Source organism: Carcharodon carcharias, chromosome 15 (assembly GCF_017639515.1).
Source record: "Carcharodon carcharias isolate sCarCar2 chromosome 15, sCarCar2.pri, whole genome shotgun sequence".
Classification (NCBI taxonomy): domain Eukaryota; kingdom Metazoa; phylum Chordata; class Chondrichthyes; order Lamniformes; family Lamnidae; genus Carcharodon; species Carcharodon carcharias.
In genome coordinates, this window is record NC_054481.1 from 118672666 (window position 1) to 118692912 (window position 20247).

The window sequence follows — 20247 nt, forward strand, 5'->3', positions numbered from 1 at the left end:
TGGTAGGCAGAGAGCTAGGTGACCCCGCCTAAAATTGATGTGGTGCTGCCTGTGAAGCCTGGCACTGATGATTGTGAGTGCTGACTGAAGCAAGGTAAGCAAACAAACCTCGAAGTGCAGCCCGCCAGGTGCACTTGTTTATGTGCTTTTGTAAAACACGTCGGCTGGATGATCCAGCGTGGGGAGAAGAGTCCGGCAGGCTGGCCTTATAATAATATGCTGATGTATTATAATGAGGTTCCCGAACGTCTGATGGTGGGAAACGTGGCCTGCCATCAGCGGGATGAGTGGATGATCGCAAACTGGTTTCACACCGTCATTAAACCGATTGCGCCATATTGTCCACTCACGCCACCTTTCACACCCGACACCTGCGGGCACAGAAAATCCCGGCTACAGACTTTAGTTACTATTTATGTAACCTCTATCCTCATCGGCTGGTGCGCTCTTAGATTTGTACACTCTGTCACTTCCTGCCATGCTCTGATCATCACCTTCCTTATTCTCATCTTGCTCTCTAGTCTTGTCTTCTCTACTTAATTAATCACATCTTCGCAAACTTGATCCCTCGACTCTACTATTTAGTTTAAAGCCCTCTCTACTGCCCTATTTATACGACTCACCAGAACACTTGTCCCAGTACATTTTAGGTGAAGACTGTCCCAATGGTACAGCTCCCACTTTCCCCAGTACCGCTGCCAGTACCCCATGAATCGAAACACATTTCTCCCACATCAATCTTTAAGCAATGCATTTAACTCTCTAATATTATTTACCCTACGGCAATGCTACCTGTATCACCTGCCCTGTCACCTGTATTGCCTTAATTAATTAATTTTTCTTAATTAATTTATAGTTAATGAAAATGGCTACTCCCAATAACATTTACTACTGCGAGCTATTACTAGAGGAGCAAAGTGTGAACAATGGGATGTTAGGCAAGAAAATATTGCAAAGGTAGGGCAGAACGTGAATTTAGAATTTAATGTACAGTTCGCCAATAGAGGTTGGTGAAGACTAGGATGAAAGGCTAAAAGAGCTTAGTGCAACAGGATGCAAGCAGCAGAGCTTTGGAAAACTTGGAGTTTGTGAAGAGTGCCGCTCAGGAGACCAGGAAAGAGGGTGGTGATGAAGGTGAATCTGAAGATAACAAAAGTAGAGATAAGGATTTCAGCAATAGTGTAAAAAAGAGGCAGGTTGGGGATAAGGGTAGTCAATGCAATGGATTGGATATGGGCTTGAAGTTCAAATTTGGTTCAAACAGGTTAAACATTGGCTATGGGCCATCCACCTACACAGACCACCTATCTATTGGAATAAATAAACTAATTAATACATGCCACCCAACTTTGGAAGCCATGGGGTATATTTTCAATTTGCTGCCCATTATAAAAATAACAGACATATGATCCACAACACCAGTTGTATGCCTGTTTGTAGGTTGCTGGTGTTTTCTTCCCTGGACCAGGGTTATGCTCCACCCAATTGTAGAGCTCTTACTGCTGCATCAGGGAAAAATTGTTCCTAGCTTATGGCCTTCAGATTGTATACACCTCAACTAACTAAAAGCAAAGGGACAAATTCAGTCTCAGAAGTGAAAAACTGATTTTTATAGTGCAGCTTTTTATTATTTTTAAAGGATGACAAAGTCTGTGGTCATGAGTAGCTGAGAGCAGTTTAACCCGCTGCTTAATAATAATAGAGCTTATTCAATGTTTGGCTGCTTGGGCTGGTGCTGCAGATGGTGTAACAGAGCTTCTAGCTGACAGGCTTGGCTTGGTATATAATTAATGAGTCAAAGGGTGCTTTGACTGTGCCTCATTCCATTGATCCCAGGCCGAGACTATTAGACACAAACAGCTTCCCTCCGTTAGGAGAGGTTTTGGTGGGAATAAGACATTTGAAGAGGGAAAAGTTCACATTTAGGAGAGAATCACAGTTCAGTTGTAAGGGATTAAATGCTTATGTTGTGTGCATCACTGTATATGGTATTCCTGTTCAGAAACTTGTCTTGCAAAAAATAAAAGACCATCATCGATGAAAAGATGATTGGCCAGCAGCACTTTTGTCTATCGGAAAAAGCCTGGGGGAATGTTTCAGCACATGAATTAATAAACTAAAGCTATTCCTTTGTGAAAATTTATGTGGCACAGGAACCCTTACAGGGGTAAACAAAATAATTAACAGGATACAAAGTAAAAATCTAGAACAACAGTTTCAAATATACACTAACCTAAAAATCTCAGACACAATTGCAAGTAACAGTCAACAACTCAAATATTGTATAGCCCTGAATATAGCATATCAATGCCACCGCTTTAAAGGTGACTGAACAAGTTGTTTTACTGCGTGCAGAACTGTAGGATTTTACCACCAGTTTTTTGGGGGTGTCACATGTCACAACTTGAAAGCCAAAAGCCAGAGTGTTGCATATGATAATGAAAACATGTAAACCTAGAAATTCGAGCACACCAATTTTTGAGGGACTAAGCATGCCCCTGAATAGTGAGACCTGCGATTTCCCCTGTATTGGGCCTCATTTCCATGGAGTTGGCAAGCTGTGCAAAGCTTCCAGCCGAGTGTAATTGAAGATTGGGCCACTACTGGTGGGACAGAGACCCTCAGGTGATAAAGAGTGGGTATTTTGGCTTCGGGCCAAGAAGGGTAGGCATTCAGTGCCGGAAAGGATGGTCAGTGGGGGATGGGGTGGTAGAGGGGAAGAGTGGTCCATATTCTTGTAATAAAAACAAAAATAGCTGGAAAAACTCAGCAGGTCTGACAGCATCTGCAGAGAGGAATACAGTTATCGTTTCGAGTCCGTATGACTCTTCATCAGAACTCATACGGACTCGAAACGTTAACTGTATTCCTCTCCACAGATGCTGTCAGACCTGCTGAGTTTTTCTAACTACTTTTGTTTTTGTTTCAGATTTCTAGCATCCATAGTATTTTGCTTATATTCTGCTCCACGTTCAGGTAAGTATAGGTGCCTTCCTACCAGTTAGGGTTACAATGTCTTGTGCAAATTCAGCACATGGTGATTGAAGTACTGGGACATTCTAAAATCACAGACTATTTGGCGTGCAGGTTTGGGATACTGTGTGATCCTGCTCGTGGATGAGATTTCCTAAAAATCGGAAAGGCTGCTTGGCCTTTTCGCCTGTCCGCGCCAACTGTTAGGTTGGACAGGCAGTATAAATTTCAAAACAAAAACAGAATTACCTGGAAAAACTCAGTATAAATTTCAAATTAATTAGGTCCTTAATGGCCTTACTAGGCCTTTCAATTATCGGCAGATGTGCAGCCAACACCGGCACGCAACCGCCAAATGAAATATCACGCGAGTTTGCGATGACATATTACGTTCTGGCGTGTCGGGCGTGCGCCCGCACACCGAAGGTAAAATTCAGACCTTGGAGTCGGAGGGGGAGGATCCACTTGTCATGGTCCACATGGTAACCAATGACATGGATAAAACAAGGAATATTGTTCTAAGAGAATTTGAGGAGTTCGGCTCCAAATGTCCTAAGAGAATTTAAGGAGTTAGGGTCCAAATTAAATGCAGAACATCAAAGGTAATCATCTCTGTATAGTTATCTGAGCCATGCGCCAACAGGTTTGGGTCAATCAGATTAGGGAATTAAATGCATGGCTCAAAGAGTGGTGTGGGAAGAAGGGGTTTCAATTTATGGGGCACTGGTATCAATACTCAGGGAAGATTATGCTATCCTGCAGGGATGGATTCTATTTGAACCAGGCTGCGACCAGTGCCCTGGCCAATCATATGACTAGGGCTGTGGACAGGGCTTTAAACTGACAGAATTGTAGGGGAGAGCAGGGAGTGGGGGGAAGGGGAGGGTGAAGGGAGATTTAGAAATCTAAAGAGAAGGGTCGAGGCATTGGAACAGTATAGCAATTTGGGTAAAGCCAAGCAGAGGGGAGATGGTGGTGTAGTGGTAATGTTGCTGGACTAATTATCCAGAGGTCAAAGCTAATTAATGCTCAGGAGATAATGGTTCAAATCCCACTATGGTAGCTAGTGGGATTTAAATTCAATTAATAAATATGGAATTGAAAACTAGTCTCAGTAACCCTGACCATGAAACTATCATCAATTGTCATAAAAACCCATTTGGTTCACCACTGTCCTTTAGGGAAGCAAATCTTCCAATCTTACCTGGTCTAGCCTACATGTGACTCCAGACCTACAGCAATGTGGTTGACTCTTAAATGCCTTCAGAAATGGCCTAGCAAGCCACTCCGCTCAAGGGCAATTAGGGAGGGTAACAAAAGCAGGCCTTGCCAGTGACGCCCAGATCTCATGAAAGAGTAAATTTAAAAAAGCAGAATGAGACAGGAAGGGGCAGAAAGTTTAACAAAAATTGTACATTGGCAAATAAGGTCATTGCAGAGAATAGAAGTAAAAAAATTAAATTTAAGTTTCTTTATCTGAATGGTCAAAGCATCTGCAATAAGATAGATGATCTAAATGATACAAATAGAGGTAAATGATTTAGATCTAATCGCCATTACAGAAACATGGGCCGGGACCTTCCGCTCCTGTTTGTGGTGGACATCATGGCTGGCGGGAGCAGAAAATATCAGGAGATCACAAAAATCAGTTTTGCGTCATTGTAAAACCAGCTTGCGATCGTCCACTCCACCCGTCAATGGCAGGTCATGTTTCCTGCTGCTGCCCGTCAGGAACCTAATTTCAATACTTTAGCATTTCATTATAAGCCTTGCTTGCCAGAATCATTTCCCCATGCAGGATCATGAGCAATGGTACATAAGCAACGTGCACCTAACAATGTGCACTTCACTTGGGACTTCGAGGTTCTTTTCTCACCTTGCTTCAGGCAGCACTCTCAGTCTTCAGTGCCAGGCTTCCCAGGCAGCACCATATCCCTCCTAGTGGGGCTCATGGGCAGGTCTCTACCTAACAGAACAGCAGTAAGTCCGGGTTGGCTTTTCAATGGCTGCAGGGCTCGGGCTTGCTTGGGGAAGGGGGGTGTATCCTAGGGTGTCTGTGGGGACACATGTTGATCTGTGCAAGTGGCCTCAAGATGGTGAGGGCTGAGGAGGCAGTCTCCAGAAGAAATGAGGCCAGATGGAGATGTGAAGGTGTCATAGAGGTCTACAGCACAGAAAAAGGCCCTTCAGCCCATCAAGTCTGCACCAGTCAAACAAATACCTAACTATTCTAAATTCCATTTTACAGCACCAGGCCCTTGGCCTTGTATACCATGGCATTGAAAGAGCACATCCAAATACTTCATAAATGTTATGAGGGTTTCTGTCTCTACCACCCTTTCAGGCAGTGAGTTCCACTGTGTGCGAGAGTGAGTGAGTGGTGATGTCCTTTGAGCTGGCAGTGAGTGAGATGCCAGTGAATGTGTGATGGCCTTGTGAGCACTTTTTTATTCATTCATGGGATATGGGCATTACTGCTAGACCAGCATTTATTACCCAACCTTAATTGCCCTCGAGAAGGTGGAGGTAACCTGCCCTCTTGAACCGCTGCAGGCCATGTAGAGTAAGTACACTGTCAATGCTGTAGGGAGGGAGTTCCCGGAGTTTGACTCAGCGACAGTGAAAGAACAGCGATATATTTCCAAGTCAGGATGGGTATGTGGCTTGCGAGGGAACTTCCAGGAGATGGTGTTCCATCTATCTGCTGCTCTGGTCCTTCTAGATGATAGTGGTCGTGGGTTTGGAAAGTGCTGCATAGGGAGCCTTGGTGAGTTTCTACAGTGCATCTTGTAGATGGTACACACTGCTCCTACTGTGTGTCGGTGATAGAACGAGTGAATGTTTGTGGATGGGGTGCCAATCAAACAGGCTTTGTCCTGGATGGTTTCACGCTTCTTGCAGTGTTGTTGTAGCTGCATTCATGCAGGCAAGGGGAGAGTATTCCATCATGCTCCTGACTTGTGCCTTGTAGATTGTGGACAGGCTTTGGGGAGCCAGGAGGTGAGTTACTCATTTCAGGATTCCTAGCTTCTGACATGTTCTTGTAGCCACAGTACTTACATGGCTAGACCAGTTCAGTTTCTGGTCAATGGTAGCCCCCTGGAAATTGATAGTGCGGTATTCACCGATGATAATGTAATTGAATGTCATGGGGCAATGGTTAGATTCACCCTTGTTGGAGATGGTCATTGCGTGGCACTTGTGTGGCATAAATGTCACTTGCCACTTGTCAGTCCAAGCCTGAAAGTTGTCCAGGTCTTGCTGCATTTAGACATGAACTGCTTCAGTATCTGAGGAGTCACGAGTGGTGCTGAACATTGTGTAATCATCAGCGAACATCCCACTTCTGACCTTATGATGGAGGGAAGGTCATTGATGAAGCAGTTGAAGATGGTTGGGCCTAGGACACTACCCTGAGGAACTCCTGTAGTGATGTCCTAGAGCTGAGATGATTGGCCCCCAACAACCACAGCCATATTCCTTTGTGCTAGGTATGACTCCAATCTGCAGAGAGTTTCCCCCCCGAATTCCCATTGACTCCGGTTTTCCAGGGCTCCTTGATGCCACACTTGGTCAAATGCTGCTTTGATGTCAAGGGCAGTCACTCTCATCTCACCTCTGGAGTTCAGCTGTTTTACCCATGTTCGAACCAAGGCTTTAATGAGGTGAGGAGCTGAGTGACCCTGGTGGAACCCAAACTGAGTGTCAGTGAGCAGGCTTTTGCTAAGCAAAAGCCACTTGATAGCATTGTTGATGGCCCCTTCCATCACTTTCCCAAGTGTGTGAGTTTAGAGTGATGAGATGGTTGGGTTACCCTGGTGGCATGGACAAGATCATTCATCCTCTTTCTGCACTTGATGGCCAACCTCTTCTGTGCAGCGTTGGCATAGGTCACCGCTGCCACCACTTTCCAAGCTAGTGTGGTGACATAGCTGGACCTCCTGAGACCAGGGTGGGGGTAGAGGACATCATGGCAAGCCTCCAAAAGGCATTCCAGGATGGGTCACTGATCTCTTCTTGGCTTTCGGGGCCATGTCTTCAGTCCTGTGCTGCAAGTATTGAGAACTGTGTGCACGGTTGCAGTTTAGATATTGCAGCTGGAGTGTGGAAACGGTGAGGGTAATGGCATGGTGGACGATTCAGAGAACGCCTCCCAGCGAAATGGCATGTTTCCTGTGGCTGTATAATTAATGAGGTGGGAAGCAGATGATATGGTGCAAAAATCTGCCCTTGCGGTTGGCGGGAAAAACGTCTTTTTTCACTCCCACCACCACACAGTGCAATTCAGGGAAATTTCCACCTATGGTTACAAGGTAATCAAGGTTGGGAAGTAAATATTCCATGGTACACAATATTTCAGAAAGACAGACAGAATGGTAAAGGAGGAGGGGTAGCCCTTATAGTAAAGGATGACATAAAGACATTAGTGAGACAGGATCTGGCCTCAGAAGATCATGAAGTAGAATCAGTATATGTGGAAATTAGGAATAGCAAGAAACAGGAAACGCTAGTGGGAGTAGTTTATAGGCCCTCTAACAGTAGTTATACCACTGGGTAGACCATAAAACAAGAAATTATTGTAGCCAGTAACAAGGGGAATGTCGTAATTGTGAGGGACTTTAATCTTCATAGAGACTGGGACAATGAAATTGGCAAAAATGGTCCAGACGATGAGATCGTAGAAGGTTTTTGTGACAGTTTCTTGGAACTGACTAGGGATAAAGCTATCTTGGACCTAGTATTGTGTAATGAAGCAGGTTAATTAGGAATGTCGTAGTAAAAGATCCACTGGGATTTTGTGATCATACTGCCTTTGAATTTCATATTAAGCTTAAACTTCAACTAAGCCAATTACATAGGTATGAGGAGAGAACTGGCTAAGGTTAATTCGGTACATAGACTAAAAGGTATGGAAGTAAAGAACAGTGGGAAACATTTATAAGGAACAATTCAAAATATTCCACAAAAAAAACTCCAAAAACAAAATCTTAGGAAGAAAGACCCATCCATGTCTCACTCAGGAAGTTAAGGATAGTACTAGATTAAAAGAAGTGACTTACAATGTTGGATAAAACAGTAGCAAGTCTGAAGATTGGGAGTGTTTTAGGAAACAGCAGTGGGCCACCAAAAAGTTGAAAAAAAGGGAAAAAATAGAACACGAGAATGAATCAGCCAAAATATAAAAACAGGTTGTAAGACATACTTATCCAACCTCTTTGCGTGAGGGGCCACATTTCAAATTTTTCTCACACAAGGGGCCAATGAGCAAATTTCAGAATGCTAATGTTTGGCACAACATTAAACATGAATTTCAAGAAAAAGGTTTCTTTTGTTCATTCAAGGGATGTGGGCTTCGCTGGCTGGGCCAGCTTTTATTGCCCATTCCTAATTGCCCTTGAGAAGGTGGTGGTGAGCTGCCTTCTTGAACCACTGCAGGCCATGTGGTGTAGGTACATGGTCAATGTTGTTAGGGAGGGAGTTCCAGGATTTTGTCCCAGTGACAGTGAAGGAACAGCGATATATTTCCAAGTCAGGATGGTATGTGGCTTGGAGGGGAACTTCCAGTTTCGGTATTCCCATATGTCTGCTGCCCTTGTCTTTCTAGGTGATAGTGGTCGCGGGTTTGGAAGGTGCAGCCTAGGGAGAAACTTGGTGAGTTTCTGCAGTGCATCTTGTAGATGGTACACACTGCTTCTACTGTGCATCGGTGGTGGAGCGAGTGAGTGTTTGTGGATGGGGTACCAATCAAGCAGGCTGCTTTGTCCTGGATGGTGTCAAGCTTTCTGAATATTGTTGGGGCTGCACTCATCCAGGCAAGGGAAGAGTATTCCACCACACTCCTAACTTGTGCCTTGTAGATTGTGGATAGGCTTTGGGGAGTCAGGAGGTGAATTACTTGCCACAAGATTCCTCTGTCCTGCTCTTGTAGCCATAATATTTAATTGTCTAGTCCAGTTCAGTTTCCGGTCAATGATAACCCCCAGGATATTGATAGTGGGGGATTCAGTGATGGTAAAACCATTGAATGTCAAGGGGCAATGGTTAAATTCTCCCTTGTTGGAGATGGTCATTGCCTGGCACTTGTGTGACGCAAATGTTACTTGCCACTTGTCAGCCCAAGCCTGGATGTTGTCCAGGTCTTGCTGCATTTGGACATGGACTGCTTCAGTATTAGTCGCAAGTGGTGCTGAACATTGTGCAATCATCAGTGAACATCCCCACCTTTGACCTTATGATGGAGGAAAGGTCATTGATGAAGCAGCTGAAGCTGGTTGGGCCTAGGGCGCTACCTTGAGGAACTCCTGCAGTGATGTCTTGGAGTTGAGATGATTGGCCTCCAACAATCACAACCATCTTCCTTTGTGCTAGGTATGACTCCAACCAGTGGAGAGCTTTCCCCCTGATTCCCACTGACTCCAGTTTTGCTAAGGCTCCTTGATGCTAACATCAGTCAAATACTTGTCAAGGGCAGTCACTCTCACTTATAGTAAGAATTATAAGGTACGAAGAAAAGAAACAACTTATTGAGCAAAAATCAAAACAATGTCAAAGCAATTAGTTGATAATTTTTTTAAATGAATAATTAATAAAGATGGCCATTACAGTGTGAGTGTGCGTGTGTCCGGCTTACTCTCAGTCTCAGGTGCTCATACACTCTCGCTGACTGTGTCTGTGGGTGTGAGTGTGAGAGAATTAGGAGACTGGGAGTGAGCCAGACACAAACTTTCTCTCTCTCTCTCTCTCCACACACTCTCTCACACTCACAGGAGATGGTGGCATATTGGTAATGTCGCTGGACTAGTAACCCAGAGACCCAGAGTAATGCTGGTGGAATTTGAACTCAGTTAATAAATCTGGAATATAAAGCTAGTCTCAGTAATGGTGACCATGAAACTATCATTGATTGTTGTAAAAACCGATTTGGGAAGGAAAGTTGCCATACTTACCTCGTCTGGCCTACATGTGACTCCAGACCCACAGCAATGCGGTTGGCTCTGAGATGACCTAACAAGGTCAGTTCAAAGGCAATTAGGGGTGGGTAACAAATCCTGGCCCACTTCCCATGATAGAATGAAGAAAGAAAACACACAGGGCGGAATTTTCCGTGCTTGCTGGCGCAGGGCGTGCTTGGCTGTTTGAGCAGACAATATGGCAAGGGGGCCAGAAATCAGTTTCACGACATTGTAAAACTAGTTTGTGATTGTCCGCACAGCCCATCAATGGCGGGCTGCGTTTCCCACTATCAGGCATTGGGAACCTCATTGTAAAACAACTGCATATCATTATAAGGCCAGCCCGCTGGAATCATCGTCCACAGAACATGTAAGGCATGCACTTTGTGGGCTGCACTTTGAGGGGTACTGGGAGGTGAGTGCACAGTAACGTTGCGCAGCGTTCGCCCAGGTTGCCTGTTGGACTTCAAAGTTGAGGCGCATTGGGAGTGGGGGCAAGGGCTGCCCTGCGGTTGAAGGCAATGCACAAGCACGTGTGGTGTGTGGAAGGGAGGCAAGCGGCCACGCATTAGGGAAACCTTGTATAAATTGACCACTCCTCCACAGCTGAGACAGTTTAGACACAGTCACATTGACATGGGTGGTCGGGCCTCCAGCTTATCTGCCCACTCAAGCAATGCAGGGGCATGAAAGTGCCACTAAGCGCTCCAGAGCTTTTCACCCCTCGGGCACAGACTGCAAGCTAATGAGCATTTTGGTGGGCTGCAGAACAGTTGGGAAGACTAGGCACATTGTACAATCTTCTTGTTAAAGCTGGCCGTGGAGCAGTCACTGGTGGAGGCACTCACAGCCCCTTGCAAGGTCATCATCCCAGTTTGGACCAGTCTCCCCCATGGCTCAAACTAACAGTGCAACCTCGCAGTGAGAATCATGAGAACGCCTGTGCCTAAGCTGACAGCACAGCATGCAGTCCAGTGAGCAAGGCTGCTGCCAATCGGTCTGGCGGAGTGGAGCGGATGTGGGTGGGGTTTTGGGCAGCCATGCACTAAACCCTGGCCATCCGTGTGGTGGCCAGCACTCTCTGGGATGCATGAAGGGGCCTTCAGACTTAACAAAGAGAGGTTCTTAGTATACCCAAACTAACCCATATGTCTCTCTCTTTCATCTTGCAAGGGGAGTGCATCAGGAGCATGGAGCCTGGTGAACTAGCTGTATGCTTCGTGCTGTATAGAGAGCAGAGACGACGGAGAAGAGAGCGACGGAGATGCCTGGCTGTGCAGAGGGAGGAACAGCACCCTCAGGAAGAAGGGGCGGCTGGAGCTCCCGCACACATTACTGAAGAGCCACAGCAAGCCGTCAGCACCTAGCTAGACCCAGGGCCCACAGACTTTTATTCCTACAGATGACTGACAACCAATGTTGCCGAAGACTGCACATGTCTAGGGAACTGGTCGGTCACATCTGCCAGCTACTGCAGGATTTGGCTGCACAGGAACATGGAGGGCATCCACTGCCAGTGGCTGTGAAAGTGACTGCAGCACTCAATTTTTACGCCAGTGGTTCCTTTCAGGGCTCCACAGGTGACCTGTGTGGGATATAAGAAGCCTCCACCCATAAATGCATCCATGAGGTCATGGATGCCTTCTTTGGGAGAGCACACAACTTTGTGCATTTCGCCCGGGACCAAGAGAGCCAGGATGCAAGAGCAATTGGATTTGCCCAGATCTTGGGTTTCCCACAGGTGCAGGGTGTGATTGACTGCACTCACCTGGCACTCCATTGCAACAAGAGGTCAACTATGTCAACTACAAGGGCTTCCACTCACTGTTAGTGCAGCTGGGGTACGACCACCACAAACACATCCTGCAGGTCTGTGCACGGTTTCCAGGAAGTGTCCACAACTTCTACATTCTCAGTCGGTCACAGATCTTTGACGTCTTCCAGGTACACAGAAGCTGGAGGTTTGGCTTCTAGGGGGCAAGGGCTACCCACAGAGGACGTGGCTGATGATACCCATGTGGCAGCCTCAGGCTGCAGCACAGTGAAGGTATAACGAGGTTCATGCTGCAACTCACAACTTGGTGGAGCAAACCATCGGGATGCTGAAAATGAGGTTCTGGTGCCTGGACCAGTCTGGTGAAGCCCTGCAATATAGCCTACAGAGGGTGTCATGCATCACTGTCACCTGTTGCACCCTTTACAAGCTTGAGCTGCAACAGGGAGAGAAGCTGGCTGAGGAGGAGATGCAAGAGCTGGAAATATCCTCTGATGAGGAGAATGTCGATGATGATGAGGGTGAGGAGTTCCTTAAAGGTGACGATGATGCCAATGAGGTCCTTGGAGGATGATGATGACATGCAGCGAGGAGACACCATGGATCCTCACATTGTAGCTGTGAGCATTTGACCCCAGTTTGGCTTATGGCAGCGCACATACCCTCTGTAAAAATGCTCCTGTCATTGAAAAGCAGTGTGCGCCCCGATAGTTGCTCAATTGCAAGAGGATGATGACGGTATGCAGTGAGGACACTCCAAAGATCTTCACATAGCCTCTGTGAATTTCTGAATCCTGTCTGGCCGAGGGCAGCTCACTTGCTCTCTTTGATCAGGGTCATATCATGGAGATACAACCATGAAATTTTAAAACCACCTGATCCTTTGTCCACCTTCAGCACCGGATCCCTTCAGGAACACAGCATCACTGATCACAGATGCTGAAGAGATCAGGACCAGTCCGTCCCACTTTAAAGTTGCTGAGAGCACACAGAACTCTGTGACGCCTGCCCACGACATTCTAGCAGCAATGACAAGCACCGTTGAGGTGCAGGCATCACTAATATGTCCAAAGAATGTGAGTTCGGACTGTCACTTTGGTCTGAAGGCTGCACAATGCACATGGAAGAGGCCCTGGACTGAGACATGTGCCTTTATCTTGGTGTGCATGTCCACTGGTCCCTTAAGGTAGAAGGACAGATAGATAAGGTGGTTAAGAAGGCATAGGGGAGACTTGCCTTTATTAGCTGAGGCATAGAATATAAGAGCAGGGAGGTTATGCTGGATAACCAGCTGTATAAAGCACTGGTTAGGCCACAGCTAGAGTACTGCATGCAGTTCTGGAATCCGCATTATAGGAGGAATGTGATTGCACTAGAGAGTGCAGGGGAGATTTAACAGGAAGTTGCCTGGGCTGGAGAGTGTTAGTTATGAGGAGAGATTGGATAGACTGAGGTTATTTTCCCTGGAGCAGAGGAGATTGACCGGGGACATGATTGAGATGTATAAAATTATGAGGGGCATAGATAGAGTAGACAGGAAGGAACTTTTCCCCTTGGTGGAGGGATGAATAACTAGGGGTCATAGATTTAAGATAAGGGGCGGGAGGTTTAGAGGGGATGTGAAGAAGAAATTTTTTCACCCAGAGGGAATCTGAAACTCATTGCCTGAAAGGGTGGTAGAGGCAGAAACCCTCATAACATTTAAGAAGTATTTGGGTGTGCACTTCCAAGCCATGGCATACAAGGCAATGGGCCTAGTGTTGGAAAATGGGATTAGAATAATTAGGTACTTGTTTGATCGGAATAGACTCGATGGGCTGAAGGGCCTCTTACTGTGCTGTAAACCTCTATGACTCTTATGCAGAAAGGTTTCACATCTGAGTGACACGCACACTGCTCATCAGAACAAGAAGCCATAGGCAGGGAGACATTCTTGGGAGTTTATTTACAATAGTGAACATTATGTACAAGTGATTAAGGCCCATGCCCAGGCTGTGCAACTACATCTTCTCAACTTTCCTATCCCCGCTGCTACGTCTTGGTGCTCCCCCAAGATCCACAGTGGAAGTGGAAGCAGCCTACTGACTGCTGCTCTGTGATGACCTTGGCTGGAGGGCCCTGGCCTGCTTTCAGGGTCTTGCTGTGTGGCATTGGCACCCTCCTCAGCCTGTGGAGCTGGAGCTGCTGAGGTCACAGGAAGAAGGTATTTGGATGGACCAGACACTCGCAGAGTCACCTGGATGGGCCTGGGGATACACCTGCTGATCCTCCTCACTATGGGTTCCTGATAGCCCCTGGCTGACTCCTTGAGGAGGAGGGGAAGCTAGAGTGAAATCGGGCTGCCCTGCACCCCTCTCATGTACACATTGTTAGAAGCCAATTACGACATTAGAGATGGAATATAGCCCACACAGCAGTGCAGGAGCAACATCCTGGACCAAGGTCTCCATGGCGGCCACCATCCTACCAGTGTTGACCTTGGCACATTAGCATGCTGCCATTATCACCTCAGCCTGAAGGCAAACAGATTCCTCTACTGTGCCTTGCAATCTGAGGAATGTAGCAGACATCCTTCCTGATGTTCCTGAGCTTGCTCTGCAGCTCCAGCAACTGTGATATGACCGAGTCCAGAGGCTCGTCATCCGACTCGGACTCAGAAGATTTCTGACCTCCAGCAGTCCTCCGAGTGCCGGGAACCTGTGAAGTCCCTGCTGCGGATCAGAAAGTGTAATGTGCTCACCAGACTGTGATCCTGAGGTTACTCTAAAACTAGGTGCCACTGAGGTGTGTGTCTCTGTGCTGGTGGAGGGTGTGGGTGAGCACTGTGATAGAACTTCAAGGAGAGTGCCTTCATATTCCTCTTCAGAGGTTTCTTTGGGGCTTGACTGGAGGTCATGGTTCATGGAGTCTGTTGGCTGTTTGGCAAATGTGCCTGTGGAAGCAAAGAAGGATAATTAGTGCATGGCTGTGGCCTGTGAAACAGGACCCATCACTCACAGCATTGTTGTCTGATGGATGTTGCACTGCTGGATCCTCACTTGTTAGGGCACCATCGACCTCACCGTCACCACAGGATCATCCAGATCCTCGCCGGCCAGCTGGATGGCTCTGTTTTAAAAGTCCATGAGGACCTTGATTTCAGGCATTCCTCCACCGACCTGTAACCTCTCCCTCTTGTTGTGTGCCAACTTGTCCTGCATGAATAGAGATGGAGAGAGTGTAAGCTGGAAACCTGCCAGGGCAGGTGATAAGTATGCCTGGCATGTGTGGGTGGTGAGTGCTCCCATGGATGGGACGAGGACAATGAAAGTGTGTGAGACAAAGTGAATGGTGACGTCCCTTCAACTGGCAGTGAGTGAGGACCCTGGGGATGTGTGATGGGTTTGTGAATGTCTGAGATGAGAGTGATGAGAAGAGTGACTCACCCTGGCGGAACAAATGAGATCATTCATCCTCTTGCAGCACTGGGTGGCTGTCCTCTTTTCCAGGGCATTGGCGCTGACCACCGCTGCCACCGCCTCCCAAGCCGGATTAGTGATGTTGCTGCCTATCGGGAGGTCAGAGTGGGGGTAGAGGACATCAAGGTGGGCTTCCACGGCATCCAAAAGGTGCTCGAGGACGCATCATTGAACTTGGGGGCTGTATTGTTTTTTTACCTTTTGGGGTCATATCTTCCATGCAGCAGTCCTAGGCTGTAAACACAGGTGTGCTTGTGGCTGCCCTTTAAATATGGTGTCTGGCATGATGAAGCGGCGAAGTGATGGCGTGCCGGGTGAGTGAGAGCCCCCCGCCATGGAAACAGTATGTTTCCCAGAAATGCATAATTAATGCAGCAGGTTTAGGACAATACGGCTTGAGAAACTGCCATTGCGGCCGGCGGGTAAATGTCATTTTACCTGCCCGCTACCACACTTAGTGTAAATCTGGAACAATTCTGTCCACTCTTTCTCTCTCTCTCACACTCACAGCCCCTCTCACACTCACAGCCCCTCTCACACTCACAGCCCCTCTCACACTCACAGCCCCTCTCACACTCACAGCCCCTCTCACACTCACAGCCCCTCTCACACTCACAGCCCCTCTCACACCTCCCTGCTGAGTGGTTTGGAGGCTGGAACAGTGAAGTGAGGTTCAGCACGGACCTCTTATTACCCTCCATGGTCTAATGCTCCAGCTGTCCCGAGTCCCCCTGTTGCTGCAACAGCCCACTTTTCCTCCATCCTGACCCAAGTAGGGGGCCTCATCTGTCACATCCAACCCCTGGTAGCCACTTTCTCTCTCTCCCCCACATCCCCACGGTAGCCAGTTTCTCCCTCTTTCCCCACCACCATCCCAGTCAGCCAGTTTCTCTCTCTCTCTCTCTCTCTCTCTCTGCCACCACCCTTGGTAGCCAGTTCCTTCTCTCTTCTCCACCACCCCCCATCTCCAGCAGCCAGTTTCTCTCTCTCTCTCTCTCTCTCTTTCCCTCCCCACCAATCATCGCAGATAAGTTATATTTTTGAAAATGTTTCTATTGAACAATGTCTGAAACTGTCTGAAAGCAGAGAGAGTCAGTTCAGAGACTCACTGTCAGCATCAGTGGCATGAATCTGGATGGAGACTGGGTGGCAACTATGCACAATGACCATGGAGTTAATGCTGGGGCAAAGAAGCACCGGAAGCAGGAACGTTGCCAGTTCTCAGTGGGAACTGCGAACAGCAACTGAGGAGATAAAGAGTGGACCTAGCAATGTCCGTGATTGTCCTCAAATGTAAATATCAGTCATCTCCCTTTCAGTAACATAACTTGAATCTTCCCTTTGATCCTTACTAAATACCACCCAGCTTTTATAATTAGGTAGACTCCAGCACAGATCACATCAGCCCTCTCATTTACCCTAAATTTAAAAATATAACCCCAAATTATAACCCTCTTACCAATCAAAAGATATAGTCCTAAAACGTCATAATCATACAAACTTCACCATTTTAAGAATTGAGGAATGAGCTTGGCATCAAGTGTACCTAACGCATTTTCTAGCATTTTGTAGTTACTGTAATTCTAACTTTGAAAGAAAGAACTTTCATTTAGGTGGCACCTTATCGTATTCTCAGGATGTCCCTTTGGATTACTTTTTGAAGTGAAGGGACGAATGTTGGTCAGGACACGAGGAAAACTCCTTGCTGGCTTTTAGATTATGATAATGGGATCTTTTAGGCCCACCTGAGCAGATAAACATCCCATCTGAGTGATGACACCTCCAATAATGTTGTGCTCCATCAGTACTTCACTGAAAGCTCAGCCTAGATTATGCATTCATGTCCTTAGAGGGGTTTGAATCCACGACCTGATTCAGAGTCAAAAATACTAACAACCAGCCAAGAAACCAGAAATTATTTGCGTATCATGAATCTAGCCTGCAACATGACTTTAATGTCATTGAACAAAGATGGCATAATCCGAAGCTCCCTTTGCTATTTCTGAGTGAGACCTGAAGAGCTGTTTTCAGGCTCAAGTTGGCATCTATCACGATCTCTCGTTACTGATGTGAAGGGTCAATGCGGGTAGATAATTCCTGTATCTTCCAATCTATACCTTTCAGATTCCCTTCTTGAGCTGTGCAATGCCTCAGAAGGAAGGCAGTTGGTACCTGATGATATACTCCAAAACAAAGACCATGTCCAAATGCAGCAAGACCTGGACAACATCCAGGCTTGGGCTGACAAGTGGCAAATAACAATGACCATCTCCAACAAGACAGAATCTAACTATTGCCCCTTGACATTCAATGGCATTACCATTACTGAATTCCACCCCCCCACTATCAACACCCTTGGGGATTACCATTGACCAGAAACTGAACTGGATTAGCCATATAAATACAGTGGCTACAAGAGCAGGTCAGAGGCTAGGAATCCTCTGACAAGTAACTCACCTCCTGACTCCCCAAAGCCTGTCCACCATCTACAAGGCACAAGTCAGGAGTGTGATGAAGTACTCCCCACTTGCCTGGATGAGTGCAGCTCCCACAACACTCAAGAAACTTGACACCATCCAGGACAAAGCAGCCCACTTGATTTGCACAACATCCAGAAACATTCACTTCCTCCACCACCAACACACAGTAGCAGCAGCTACGTACCACGTATACTATCTAGCACCTTCTAAACCCATGACCAATACCATCTAGAAGGACAAGGGTAGCAGATAGATGGGAACACCACCACCTGGAAGTTCCCCTCCTAGTCACTCACCATCCTGACTTTGAAATATATCACCGTTCCTTCACTGTCGCTGGGTCAAAGTCCTGGAACTCCTGTCCTAACAGCACTGTGGGTGTATGTACACCATGTGGACTGCAGCGGTTCAAGAAGGCAGCTCACCACCACCTTCTCAAAGGCAATTAGGGATGGGCAATAAATGCTGGCCCAGCCTGTGAAGCCCAAATCCCATGAATTAATTTTTAAAAATGGATCTGAAGGCTGTTTGCCTGCAGCAAATTATGGCTAGTTGATGTGTGCGTGTCACTTCTGATGTTATATATTTTACATCACTCTTTTCTGTATATTTTTGTAGAAAGAAATATCTTGCATTTATATATCATCTTTCACACCCTCAATGTCTTAGTGCTTTATAGTCACTTATGTTTTGTAGGCAAATATCGCAGCCAATTTGTCACACAGCAAAATCCCATGAACAGCAAGTGAATGGATGATCAAATAGTCTGTTTTTGGTTGAGTTAAGCTGTTCAGAAACTTTGAGATGTAAAAGATGTAGGTCTGAATTTTCACCAGGGAAGCAGGAGACAGGAGCTGGCTTTGTTTTCAGGTCAGAAACACACCTCTGTGGAGAAACTGATTGAAGTTAAGATTTTCACATGGGTAAGTCCTTAACTGGCATGGAGATGGGTTCTATGTTGAATTAAGGGTGGTGGACAGGCTCTCAAAGCTTGAGGGCTAATTTAAGGCCTTCCAGCTTCAGAGAAGCACCTGGTTGCAGTACAAGGTAACTAGAGGGCACTTCAACAAGGAGGAGCCCTCTCAGCCACCAAGAACACAAAAGAAGCAGCCAGGTCACTGTTGTGTGAGTGTGGGGGGTGTGGGGGGTCTCCTCTACAGGGTATTCTTTGGCTATCCCCCCAAACCAGGCAGGCAGGGAGGACCTTTAGGCCTACCTGGAGTGCTAGCATCCCACTCTGCTATATGTCCCAGTAGACCTCCTAACCTTACCTTTAACAAGGCTCTTAATGAGCCTAATTGCTTGCTCACCTTGCGAGGGCATACAGCCTTCCTGCGCCCTGAACTTTCCTCCCCCAAGAGTGACCAGTGTCAGAAATGGCATCCTGATATTGACACATTGGCCAGCACTGGAACTTTTGTCACCCACCCCTCTCGTCGCCTCTATTCCTGACTTTGGTGGGTTGGGAGGTGGGGTGTCAAAATTTAGCTTCTAGTTTCTGCAGCAGCACAAACATATCACATTTCATGGTAAATATGGCTGCCTCCAACAAAATTGACAGAGCATCCTAAGTGTTGAACTTGGAAATAAATTACCCAATATGATAACCCTGCTCTCTTGGGAAATGTATATGCTATCATATGTGTGCTTGTCTGGTTCAGTTTGTCTGTTGGTGTATGTACATGCGTCTGTATGTTTGAGCAAAATATGCATGATATGTGAGTGTTAAGGGCAAAGAACCTTTTAGATCTTCGGGTTTCCAATGGCTCAGTTAGTAAACTTGATATCTATTAAGGAGCTGAGCCATAAAGGCTAGAAAGATTCCAGATTTAACTGGAATCTGTGCTGAGTTAGATCATCTCAAGTCAGGATTGCAGTTGAAAATCTACAAATGTCACTACTCATTACTTTCAGTGACTCTTAGTACAAAGCATGTGAGTATCAAGCAAAGACAAGATTGCATCCACCCACTCCCACTGCACACTGTTACAGAGACTACTTGGGTGAATTATTGGAGGGTATCAGTCTATGTGTGATCATTTTCAGCAAGAGCCAGTGCCTTTGGAGAGAAGTAGTGAAAATTGGAGCAGGAGAAAGGAAAAAAAAAATCTTTGAGCAACGTCTCAATTTTGGTGCCTGCATCACTTATCCAAACCTAAAATTGTTTATTCTTTCTGGGATTCATCACAACATTTTCTGACAAATAACACTTAGTAATTAACTATGACAGATCTCCAAAAAAGGGTTATTCTTGTGCTTTAAAAATGGTCAAAACATAGAACAATTAGAATTTTGAATTGTCATGTCCCACACTTTCAATTATCAGACTGTCACTCCATAATCTAACATTGTTAAATCATTTTTCCATTACCATTCCAAACAACATGAACCAAAGGAAGAAGGTTTGACCACACTCACCATCACGGATTCATTCATATCCCTCATATGAAACACGTCCATGCAAACCTCGGTTCGATTCTGTGGCACAGCCTCATTGCTGCCAGAAAGGTTGGTTTGTGGGATATCAAAGTAAGTACTGTCTGGTTCTCTGAAAAAACAAATGCCATAGCTCACCAAATAAGATTGGATGAAACTCATCCCAGGCTCAG

At 46.3% G+C, this 20247-nt stretch overlaps 1 protein-coding gene across 5 annotated transcripts in view; it reads right to left on the reverse strand.

Moving 5' to 3' along the window:
- Window positions 1–20247, reverse strand: part of tp73 (tumor protein p73) — a 244568-nt gene that overhangs the window by 115681 nt on the left and 108640 nt on the right. For all 5 annotated transcript variants that reach the window (XM_041205762.1, XM_041205759.1, XM_041205761.1 and 2 more), the window contains exon 3: window positions 20057–20186. In XM_041205762.1, coding sequence (XP_041061696.1) covers window positions 20057–20186 — 130 coding nt within the window. The remainder of the gene's footprint in view (window positions 1–20056; window positions 20187–20247) is intronic.